This window comes from Sitophilus oryzae, unplaced genomic scaffold, assembly GCF_002938485.1.
Source record: "Sitophilus oryzae breed Bouriz unplaced genomic scaffold, Soryzae_2.0 scaffold_465_pilon_pilon, whole genome shotgun sequence".
Lineage (NCBI taxonomy): Eukaryota > Metazoa > Arthropoda > Insecta > Coleoptera > Curculionidae > Sitophilus > Sitophilus oryzae.
This window is the reverse complement of record NW_022147046.1, coordinates 3,037,169-3,050,631: the sequence shown is the minus strand read 5'-3', so window position 1 is coordinate 3,050,631 and position 13,463 is coordinate 3,037,169. Positions and strand designations below refer to the sequence as shown.

At 31.4% G+C, this 13,463-nt stretch overlaps 1 protein-coding gene across 1 annotated transcript in view; it reads right to left on the bottom strand.

The window, feature by feature from the left end:
- The window catches only part of LOC115885961 (inhibitory POU protein), a 73,544-nt gene that overhangs the window by 24,941 nt on the left and 35,140 nt on the right, over positions 1-13,463 (bottom strand). The window contains exon 2 of the mRNA XM_030904995.1: positions 10,039-10,212. Coding sequence (XP_030760855.1) covers positions 10,039-10,212 — 174 coding nt within the window. The remainder of the gene's footprint in view (positions 1-10,038; positions 10,213-13,463) is intronic.

The following is a 13,463-nucleotide window of genomic DNA, read 5'->3' as shown; positions in this document are numbered from 1 at the left end:
TTCAAAGCCTACTTATTTAAAGCGGGCGAATTTTTATATTACTCTATATCTCGAAAAGGAATCGAGCAAAATATCAAGTGTGTATATTTACGGAAAGGTAATTTTAAATTCTTTTCAATAAATTAAAAATATACAGGGTGTCCCATATAAAAAATCAAATTTTCTGTTGATAATTCTTAAATTATTAATTTTAAAAAAATTATACTTAAACCATTAAATTCTGCGTAAAAAAGTGCTTTGGAAATATTTTCATAAAAATACAAAATTTTCCATAGCAAAAAAGTTACAGCGATTTGTTAAAAATACATATTTTTGAAAAACACCCCGTAACTCCGAAACTGTAACAGATATAGATATGCGGTTTTCACCATCATGTTTTTGACACCGATATTAGTTTTTGTCTATCTCCTATAGAAAAGGGTGTTTCCATTTAAAAGCGTCGAATTTGACCCACCCTGTACATTAACGATAAAGTAAATAGTAATTAATTTTAATTTTAATTTTATACTAGTGATGGTCTTGTTTTTGATTTGATTTAGCTTTCCCTGGTGCCCTAGCCTTCCCCCTTGTCATACCCGTTGATTGCACCCTCTTTCTTCTTTCTTCTCTTTTTTTTCCTTGTGTTTTACTGCATTTTTTGTATTTTGTTTTATATAATTATATAATATATGTATTTCTATGTTTTTGAATGTCTGCGGGGCTGTGCGACACAAAAACATTTAATGTTTTTGTGTATCGTTTTTTTTTATAGTCGCGAAACAGTCCCTTTTACCTAATTTTTTACTTTGTTTGGTTTGTATATTGGTATTTGCAGACAAGGGTAAATAAACTATTTGAATTTGAATAAAATTTGAACTTGAATTTAAATAGCGGTTGTTGCTAACTAAATAAAAATTGCAACAGTTGCACTAAATAAAAATTGCAACAGTTTTAAAAAGGTAGATTTTATTTAGGTAGAAGGGTAGATTCTCACAAACCCTTTTTATTTTAGTGAAAAATCAAGTTGACATCTCTACTTATCTTTCATTATAACCAGAAATACCACCTACATATAAACACAAAAATACAGTTTTGAAATAGAATTAAGCTCCATATAGAGATAATACGATTTTTCGTTTAAAAATTACCGCGTTTTAAGCTAAATCGACGCTGGTGGTCGGTGGGCAGAGGAGTGAAGAGATTAAAAGCCGGCTTTATGCCCTGCAAACAAACTAAATACGTAATAATACTAAATAGTAGGCAGCGAAATCATATAAAGCCCTTCTGAATAATTCGCAGCCGAATAATGACAGCGGAGGTAAAATATGATTAAGTTTTAATTTTAAAAATACCAAAACTCCGTGAATAATTTACGGGCAAATCTCGATTTCATTAACAATTCATCGGGTTTATTAACTATAACATATTTTCGCGATAAACTCGTTATAATGATAATGGAAAAAATATCGTTTTAAATGATAATATATACAGGGTGGTCCGAACTGTATTCCGGAAACTTCGGAAGCATATTCTACAGATAAAAATAAGTAAAAAAGTTCGTATAAGTGTATGTCCTAAAGTGCCCACTATGAAACTAGTGGGTGTAGAAATTTCATTTTTATTTCGATATTTTCCAAATAATTTCTGAAGTGATGTCAATATTTGGATGAAAATTGGTGTCTAGGTGTTTTTTGACATGAGAAATTTGATTTTGATGTTAATATGACTCCTACTGGTAGAGGGCGCCACCTACGTATGTTTTAACTGTTTTGAAGCGTGATAACTTTTTGTCCGTACCTGTATCTACAGAGCGAGAAAATATATATCTCTGTGACTTCTTACGTAAAATATATCTCTTTGTAAAAATCGCTACGAGCAACCATTCTCAAGATATTTAGAATAGAAATAGTCAATACATTTCATTATTGAAGAAAAATAAATAGGTTGAGTTAGGTGATATTTCACTGAAATAATAAATTTGGAAAATTTTTATTTTTTTAAATTAATCATAAATTTTTCTGCAAAAAAATGATGATAAAACAGTTTCTGTTGAGCTTTTGGCACAAAAACTTTCAAATTTATGATCTCAGTCTAATAACTATTTAGTCAACATGTTTAATTTATGTCAATGATGACAGGTATTGATAATTTGAATTGATTCCAAATATCTCGAAAACCAATACTCAATAGCGATTTTTACCAAGAGACATTTTTTACGTAAAAAACGTCGCAAATGTATATTTTTTTACTCGGTAGTTCTATAGTGGTACGGACGAAAAGTTATTACACTTCAAACCAGTTAAAAAAATATGTAGGTGGCGCCCTCTACTAGTAGGAGTCATATTGACATCAAAATCAAATTTCTCATGTCAAAAAACTACCAGACACCAATTTTCATTCAAGTATTGACTTTACTGCAGAAATTCTTTGAAAAAAAATCGAAATAAAAATGAAACTTCTACACCCTGTATATCCGATACTAAGCATTTTAGGACATACATTTATACGAACTTTTTTTACATATTTTGATCTGCAGAATATGCTGCCGAAGTTTCCGGAATACAGTTCGGACCACCCTGTATTATAGCGTTTTAAATGATATGTTGCTCTTGAAATACAGGGTGGTTTCAACTTCGGCAGCATATTCTGCAGATAAAAATAAGTAAAAAAGTTCGTATAAATGTATGTCCTAAAATGCTTAGTTTCGAAGTTACAGGGTGTAGCAGTTTCATTTTTATTTTAATTTCAGTTATTTCTAAAGTGACTGAATTTTTTGACATGATAAATGTGATTTTGATGTCGATATGACTCCTATTTGTAGGGGGACTACATATGTTTTAACAGTTTTGAAGAGTAATAACTTTTCGTCCCTACCTATATAAAACTACTGAGTGAAAGAATGTCCATTTCCGTGATTTTCTAAGTAAAAAAATGTCTCTTGGCAAAACGCTACGAGCAACCGTTCCTAAGATATTTAGAATGGAAATGATCAATACATGTCATTATTGACAAAAAAAGTAGATAGTTATTTGACTGAAAGGATAAATTTGGGAACTTTTACTTTTTTTAAACTTTTTATTTTTTTAAATTAATCTTAATTTTTTTCTCTGAAAAAGTGATGATAAAACAATTGTTAAACTTTTAGCACAAAAATATTTCAAATTTATGATTTCAGCCTAATAACTGTTTAGTCAACATGTTAATTTTTATGTCAATATGACAGGTATTGATAATTTTGATTCCAAATATCTCGAGAAGCATTACCCGTAGCGATTTTTACCAAGAGACCTTTTTTACGTAAAAAACGTCGTAAATGTATATTTTTTTACTCAGTAGTTTTATACAGTACGGACGAAAAGTTATTACTCTCCGAACCAGTTAAAAAATATGTAGGTGGCGCCCTTTGCAAGTAGGAGTCATATTGAAATCAAAATGGAATTTCTCAAGTCAAAAAACTCCCAGACACCAATTTTCATCCAAATATCGACGTTATTTTTATCCGCAGAATATGCTGCACAAGTTTCCGGAATACAGTTCGGACCACCCTGTATAGTAATCCTCCTACTCTGGGTGGTAATTTTTAGAGGTCATGGAAATTTCTCTGGGGAATGCTTTATTGGCGTCTAAAAATCACTTGTTTCACCTAAGGAGTCTATTAAAAAATCAGTTTTAAAAAGGTTTTCTAAAATATACAGGAAAATTCAAAAGAAAATGCACGATTTTTAACATCTTTTTTTTGCGAAAAAATCTCATAGACGACTAAAAATATTTGCACTTATTTAACATTCATCCTGTATTGGGACAACCTGTATTGTGTTAAATACACTAATAGCATGTTATACTATATTAAGAAATATTCTTTAATGCTCCGTTTCGAAATCGAGACTGACTTTGGCAAGCCACATACGCGAGCACACTTGGTCCCATGATTCATATGATCCCCAATGAGCACTATTTCACCATTACCGCGCTGCGATGGTGTAAAGTGGCCGTTTGTCGTGTATACAGGGGTCCCCGTGGACGTGCCCCCGGACCCCTCAGGGGAAATGTCAGCGCCCCCCGTGTTTGTCTTAGGCCGGGCCGGTTCGGCCCGTTTGTCAAATGTTACACAGTAAAACGATTTTTTCTTTTGTTCTTGTCCCGGCTAATTCGCCTTTCTGTTTACTCTTCGAAGGAATATTGTTCTGTATGTTTCTGTTTTCGTGATTGTTCGATGAGATAGGTCGTTTGCATGTTAAATTGTGAGGGTCTTTGGGGAGTGCTTGATAGAGGCCTTGTTTCGAGCGTTTTTCAAGCGATTGTTGCTGATTGGGGCGTTTTATATTTTGAATCGGTCTTTAGATGGCTTAATTATTTAGAACAATGGTTGCAAATACTGTATGACCGAAAAGAAGGCATTAATTTTATTTGAGGCTGTTGATCGATTATGTTTATCGTAAATGACAGCCACGTTAATAACCAAACCAAATTTAACATTTTTTTTTTATCGTATAGTAGTATATGAAATTCATATATCAGTTATGTAGTTCCTGGTAAAGAAGGTAACTACATAGCACTGTCTAATTTATACAGGATGTTCCAAAAAACATATACCATCTGTAAAAATAAGATTTATTTTTTATATCAACATAGGTCCGATTCAGCTTTGTTTCGCAGCTACAGCAGGTTAAAGTATATAAGTACGACATATTTTAATGCTAAAAAAGCGTCGATAAATTTACCAGGAACGTGCATATGGGTTATCTGTATACATTTTTTATCTCTAATTATCCAATTTAAATTTTATCTCTAATTATGCAATTTTTTTAAAAAATCAGGCCTGCTATAGTAGTAATATAAATAATAATTAAACAATTTTTTATAATACTTTCATTGTAATTTGATCAGAGACCAAATAGGTACAATATCTAACAAACAATTCTATATCTAGACTATGAAAAATACATTTTGATATTTAGTGTGCAAATAAATTCCCAACATGTATAAATAGCAAATTTATGATGCTATCTCCAAAAATGCCAAAGTTGTTCATTTTTTGCATCACTTTTTGTTTAATTTTTACAACTAAATTTATTTCTCTTTAAAAACTGTTAACACATTCAATAACTTTAACTGAATATACGACCGCTTAGTTAAATATTTGATTATCAAATGAAGTACTATTAGTTATTGTTGCTTCTACCACGAGAATCGACTGGTATTACTATAGTTAAAAATTACAAAGTTTTTTTTACCTTCTTTATGAAAATAAGTCTAGAATATATTATATTTTAGAAAACTCACGACAAGGCAAATAAAATAAAAAAAATATACAGGATATCCCATTTAGCTCCTAGCATAAAACTAGTTACGTTACTTCATTATATCTGAAAAACTTAATAAAACTCAGTTTTTACCTTTTTGATAAGTTATATGATACGAGATACGAGGGTAGTCGAAAAATGCAACAATTTCAAATTTGCCCTGTATTTTAGGAACTAATAGGGCTAGGACAAATCTGTGTGTAGCATATTAACATTGAAAATGTTTCTGTTATCCTATATAAGGGAGCCCAAATCGAATTAAAATGCTACATTTGCCACACCATGACGTCTTATATACAAGGGTATAGGAAATCTCGGCGCAGCGGCGGCAGTCGGCCAGCGCGCGCAAAAACCATTACATCGCTAATTGTTTATTGATATATCTTTATTAGTTTAAAAGCAAAAAATATGGGGTTTGCTTTGATACCTTGTCAAGACATAAGCGAAACTTTTAAATTGTTTCTTTTTTTCATTTAGGCCTTCGTTCGTTATGTTCGTTAAATGAAAGTTATATTAAAAAAAATCTATTTTTAAACCAAATTTTCGCATGATTGAAATGATTATTCATGTTTAAAGTTTTTTTTGGTCATAAGCGCTAATGGAAATGTTTTTTTGTAAATAATTATAAAAAATACTCCCTACGAAGACTTTATTGTGTACTGGATCAAAAAATAAGTATTTGTTTTCTCTATACGGTGGTATCAATATATCGATTTTTGATGATAGTACCCTTTTACCCGGTCTAATTTTGTACTACTTTCGGAATAAGGGTCCCCATATCATGTACTGTACTTCCATCCCTGAAAAATTCAGCTTGTGACACCGAAGTGAGAGGTAACGTCAAAATAAGCTTTAATCTACCTACATCATAGGTAGGTGTAGGTACTCTAGGTATATTCTACCTAGACAGTAGCTGAACTAGCTGACAGTAGTAATTTATTTGTTATCCGATAAGTAGTTGTCATTATATAAGTTTAATCATCTTATACCTCCTATAACGGTAGGTTTTGGATTTTTGGTTTGTTAAGCAAAAATATACTGGGCATATAAATGTCTGTTACAGGTTAATTCGTTAAAGAAATATGTTACACACATATTATTTTAATAATAATAGTATAATAGTAATGGCTATATTATGTTATAACACATACATATGTATTGAATGTACTTATTTTAACCAATGCATTGTTTTGTTTTTTTAATCTCACAAATAAGAAATGTTTTATAGTTTTTATTTTAAAAAACAGTGATTATACAATTTATTTACACCCCTTACACTGTTTTCTGTAAGGGGTGTAACCAGGAGTATATTTCGTAACCTCTTACGACATAAGAGGGCACAAAGTGTTTAATTACTTAATGCTTAAAATTTAATAATATATTTGTACATAAAATAGAATAGATTAGAAAGTCAATTAATTAATATTGACGTAATTACTAAATAAGTACAAGATTTTTTTTCTAATTATTTTAGTGTATTTTTAGTCACCTAATTATAAAGGAGAGTCCAACCATTGCATTATTTTACTCACAAATAAATGTTTTATGGTTTTTATTATAAAACAACGAGATTAATTTATTATACACCCCTTAACCCAAACACTCCAAGGAGGATATTTCGTGACCCCTTATTTAAAGTGGACAAGCTTTATTACTCAATGTTTTAATTACCCAGCGTCTTTAATAAAAATCTAATGTAATTTTTCATAGAAATGATCTGACATAAAAAGCAAATTTTATCAAAAACTTTTGATTATCTACAAGGAGTAAACCGCTGACAAATGTCTGTATACTAATGCCAAAGTAATGCCAAAAATACAAATTAAATACCAAAATTTCTCATATAATGCCCCACTAATGCCAAGCTGATTCCAATATAATACCACTAATACCACGAATAAAATGTAACACATTTGTTTCACGAACTAACCTGTAACAATACTGGTAGGTACGTGCATATATTTTTCCTAGGTAACTTAAAAGTCGTTAAAAAGTCTAATTATATTTAAAGAAGATATAATTCCAACAAATTACATTATAAGGCCAATAATGCACAAGTAATACCATTAAAATTTTAGCGTTTTTAACTTGTGTAACATATTTCTTTAACGAATTAACCTGTAACAATAGTGGTAGGTACGCGCACAGATTTTTTCGCTAGGTAACTTATTAAGTCGTTAAACAGGCCTATAAAAGCTATAACAACATAGGTAACTAATATTTATAATTTAATTCGAGTTTTAATCTCAAATAATAAATGTCTTTACTGGTGTATTTCTGAAGTGTTCATTATTAAAAGTAGATATGCTTCAAGTTATGCGAAGTAATAAGTAATGTTTCCGGTGAGACCGCGTATATGTCACCGGATTTTGGTTAGTATAAAGACTTTTTCTATAGAAAGAGTTTTTTCTATATTTTCCTTTCAAAATAAGACTAATTTCTTCTTCTTTTAAATATTACATGTTTCTTTTTCCTAAAATGTTATACTTAATTTTCGCTTAAAATTAAAAAATCACCAAATGGAGGAAAATATACGTTATTGAATAAAGTTTATACAAATCACTTTACCATAACAAAAAAGTAAAAACATGTCATGGCGGAAGATATTCAGGTGCCATTTCACAGATTTATCCATTAAAATCGAGATTAAAATAATAAACTTGCGTAACATTATACACGAGATAGAAAGTGTCAGAATCGATTAATACGCAATACGCTACACAGTCAACTTATTCCTATGCGTGGATGAGCGTCTTCAAGACTCTTCCTTCGGCCAGGGTCACGACGCGGCCGAAGAGGAATCGGCCTACGTTTGGCTAAACAGGCTGGACACGGTGGAGTACGATATTGGCGAGTCTGAATATTTATAAAAATTTGCAAAGTAAAATATGTTGGAAAAATAATTAATCATATATAAAAGCTCAAAGGGTTTTTTTGTTGCATCCATCCCGCCAAAACCGCTTAACCAATCTTGATGATTTTTTTTTAAATGAAAGATATATATGTGTAGATTTGTTATGAAGTATTTTTATAGTGCTTAATGGCTATTTCTTTGTGTAAAAGGACTAAATACTAAAACATACCTGAAAAACACCTACACAAAATACCTCCAGAAATAAATTATTTGTCATTGTCAGTGGTGTGTCAGTTAGATTATATATCACGTTTTTACATATTTTAGAGTGAGTTCATGCCGCCAGCTTTAGATACATAAATATTAGCACAAAGGTTCGTTTAAACGACATTAGTGAATTGCTACACAAAGCGATTTTAGGAAATTCATCCTCTTAGAGAGCAAAATTATCTCGGAACAGTTTGTTGTATGAAAATTCCTTACTATTTGGTCTAGAAGAATAAAATCCTACAAAAAGAATTAGAAGAAATTTTTGAAATTCATCAACCAAATGGGTAAAGTTAGTAAAAATTTATATAAAACTTGGTGACCTCTGGATTATACACATAAAAATTGGCACAAAGGTAAAGCGAATTTATAAAATTTATACTTTTAAGGAGTAGAATAGGGAATGAAAGTTTGCTGTACGAAAATGCAATACTATAACGTTATAAACCAGACAGTATAAAATTTTATACAAGGGTTTATTTAGTGACATCATAACGAAATATATCTTCCTCAATTATCCTTCAAAGAATAAAAAATAACCTATAAAGAGAGTATTCGTGCTCTTAATAAATAAAAAAAAGATGAAAAATAAAAAACATCTATGCTCACTAGCTCTCTATAAAGAAGTAAAAAATCATTTAAATCAATTCATGAACGATTCGAGGTGTAACGCGAACGTCGTCGCGAGAAAAAGCTAGTAATTTATTAAATTATTTTATTTAACTCATTAATTTTCATTGAAAAGGAATTTTTGTAATTCGCCACTATATTAGTTAAAAACTAAGAAACTCATATCAAATTTAAGTTTTGTGATTTTGACTTATACTTTTTACAAAATCTGAACACATTTTAAAAGAAAATTTTTTTTTGATAATATTTGTGTAGATTGACTACAAGTTGTATAACATAAATTTCTACGACCGGTCTACCTAGTGGGCTGCAGCATCGCCTTGTGGTGCAAACGTGGGCCTGTTAATCTGTGACGTGACGCACAACAGCCAAGAAAAACAGAAGCGTGGCTAAAAAAATTAGTAATTTAAAAAAAGTCTTTCAGATACAGTAGTAGGTATTAAAAAGTTTTTGTGTTTAAATGGGTTTGCCTTTAACAGTTAAAAATTATATCGTAAAGTGTAACTTTCCGTAAGAATTCTTTATCTGTCATTGATCATGATCTGTCATCATGTTAACCTGATGTTTTGTATGTTATTTGTTTTTTCGAGGTTTTTTGCTTGCTTGTTTTACGGATAAGTGCGATCGCATAATTATTATTGATAATGTTTTATTTAATGTTAACACTACTACTTTTTCAGTGAATCTTTAAATCTGTTGTTTTTTGTTAAGTTCGTTATTTAAACATATGTATGTAATACACTCATATTAACACTAATCATATTTTTACGTTTTTATTCATCATTTTCAATGCCCCCCCGGTTGCATCTTTGTAAAGGACTGTGAATTTTTAGTTTCGTAAAAAAGTAGCAAAGTGATATGAAAACCGCATGTCTGTACCTCTACTCATAAAGGAGAAACCCTTTAAACCACGCTAAAATGAGACTCTCGGTATTTGGTAAGTCGTATATTATGTTAACAATTTTCTAATGCATTTAGTGCTACAACATCCTACCCTTAACTTACTTGATGTTGTCTACTAACCGGGGGTGGTGCTGTCATACTGTGATGGTACATCATGTCGTGCTTGAGCTGTGGCAAACCGCCAGGTCCTCCCGAACTTTGGTGCTTGATGTCGACGGCTGCCAAAGCTTCCGCCCTACTGATTAGTCCGTCATTTAAACCGGAAAATATGTCACCCTGAAACAAAAGAAGATAATGTTTTAATGTTCTGAGCAACGTTTAAATTTGCGAAAAGGATTCATGACATATTAATCAATAAGTCTAATTAGTAAATACAGGGTGTCAAAAAAATAGTGTATCTAACTTTGGTAAGTGATTTTACAGATAAAAATAAAACAAAAAGTTCCTATGAACATATGTCCTAAAATGCTTCCCGAAGAATTTACAGCCCTTTTAAATTTAATTAAGCCCTTCGTAAGTTTAATTAAAAATAATATATTTTGTTTAAATTATATATTATATTATATTATATTATTGGTAAACTGTTTTTACTGAAATTTGGTATTCTTACACACATTTTAATGCTAAAGCGAATGGCGATTGTGAAAAATTCCGTAACAACCCTAAACCATACTTTCCATTAGGGTAGAGGGTACTACTGGTGGTGGTTCTTTTATCCTTATACAGCCATATGTTCTGTCAAGAGACTTGTACTTAGTAATCCGCACTTTATTCCTGCTAAGCATTAGCAGTTCGTTTGTTGTTTTAGTGCTAGCCCCTTGGATAATAGCCTTGCTATGTGTGCGCCCCTGTCTGTTTTTTAGTGGACATGCTGCTTTTCCCTGATCCAGCGTTTTGACTTTTACCTTTAGTACAAAACAGAAATATGCAATCACAATTTCCAATCCCTGCAGAAACGATGTACACTTCTTCTTCTTCCTGTGCCTTGTGCTTAGCCGCACGTTGGCGATTGTCTGTACTCTTCATACAATGTGTAGAATGCCGTTTTCGGCTCTTCGAAATATGGTGGCTGCGTCGTTGATGTTACACCAATCCCGTATGTTTCTTAGCCAGGAATGTTGTTTTCTTCATGGGCCTCGCCGTCCCTTTATTTTTCCTTGTAGAATGAGCTTAGGAATGTAATATTTGTCTTCTCTAAGGATATGGCCGAGGTATGAAACTTTTCTTTCTTTAACTATATTAAGCATTTCTCGTTCATAACCTGCAGTTCTTAAAACTTCTTTGTTAGTGGCATGTGAGGTCCATGGTACACGTAAGAGTCTCCGGAGTGTCCACATCTCGAAAGCCTCGATGCGGTTCAGGGTTCTAGCACAGAATATCTAGCTACGCAACAGAAGCCTCGTTACATGTATAAAATTTTAGGTAGCAAAAGGAGACAGGCTTTAAAAGTCTGTTTCCAAATCAGATATTTTGATGTCGTAGTTTCGCTACTACATAATAGAGGGCAATAAATTTAAAAGAAAACAGTTTTCTACAAACTAAAAATTTAAAAGAATTTTGTGCAGTGTTGCCATTGTGTAATTCATATCGTAATACTTCCTGATTAAAAAACATATTAAAATAGATCAGAGCTGTTTTTTTCAGTTTGCCATGTTAGATGGAATTAAATCTTATGAGCTAAATTACAATCACTTCCTAATATTTGATTGTATAATTGAATCCTGAATTTTCATTGTAATTCGGCGACAATATAATAAGTATTGTTCTACTATTATGATACCACTTCCTGACGTTCGATTGTGTTCATACCAAGTTCATATTGTATAATCGGGAAAAAACGGCGTTAGCGATAGCTATGAAATGAATATCACTGTCATTTTATATGTAAATTTATATGGGAAATGTCATCGATCGTCCTTTTCCAGCCAACTGGACGCCGTTTTTTTCAGAAGCATATCAAGTGATACCTTAATATTGTACTATATTACGATACATGGCGTTCGATTGGGCTTAAACTTGGTATACTATATCTTCAGTGACATTGTAATAGCATGGTACCATGGAGCATATAAAGTGGTACCTTCTATAGTACCATATTTGATGACATAGCAACATTAGGTACATGGCGGCAATAGGGCTTAAACTTGGTATACTACGTATTTTCGGTGACATTGTAATATGATGGTAATATGATGCATATCATCTGGTACCATAATATAGTACCATATTATGTACATGGCGTTCGATTGGGCTTAAATTTGGGATACTACGTATCTTCGGTGATGTTGTAATATTATGGTATCATGGAGCATAATAAGAGGTACCATAATATAGTACCATATTACGATACCATTTCCTGGCTTTCGATTGGACTTAAACTTGTTATACTACGTATCTTCGGTTACATTGTAATATGATGGTACTATGATGCATATAAAGTGGTACCTGAATATAGTACCATATTTCAATACCATTTCCTGGCGTTCGATTGAGCTCATATTTGATATATACTTGCGTATTTTTGATGACATTGCATTATTATGGTACCATGAAGCATATCAACTGGTACCATAATATAGTACTATATTATGTACATGGCGTTCGATTGGGCTTAAACTTGGGATACTACGTATTTTCGGTGACATTGTAATATGATGGTACTATGATGCATATAAAGTGGTACTTTAATATAGTACCATATTACGATACCATTTCATGGCGTTCGATTGTTCTTAAATTTGGTATACTACCGATCTTCGGTGACATTGCAATATTATGGTACCTTAAAGTATATCGAGTGGTACCATAATATAGTACACTATTATGATATCATTTCCTGGAGTTCGATTGGGCCCGAATTTGGTATACTTGCGTTTCTTTATAAAGAAACAAATCTTTATAATTTTAATTTATTTTACGAATTTTAATTTATTGTTCGATGTCGTGACAGCAACTTTTATGCCGAACTAATATATTATTAATTGTATCTGTGTCACTTTTTAAAATCTACCTAGGTCTATATAAATAACGTGGCAAACGGAAGTAATTTGTTATAGTATTTTTTAGTCAGTTAACATTTTTTGTACTGCATTTTAATAAATTATTTCCATTATTATTAAACTTATATTTCATTACTAACGTTCCAGCATTAATAAATATCACTATCAATTGCCCTGTATATTATTAATTTTAAAGGTAATTAAAGGCATTTTCTTAGTTAACATTATAAGGTATAGTGTATATTAAAAATGTATATGTTTTGTAATAATATACTTAAAACTGTTTTAATAGCCAAAGGAATAATTAATATAAGTGTATCTGACAAGAAAAGAAGAATAGAAAGAAACACATACTGCATTATACACAATAAAAAGAATGGGATGCCAATTCAAGTCTTTTTGGATCTGGCAACTGTGCATATTTAGCCGAGCTATAAGGCCGTCGACGAGCCGTCGATCCAAAACCGAAAGTTCAAAATTTCTAATTATATTCTGATTATGATATTGTCGCGCCATCTAGTATTCTAT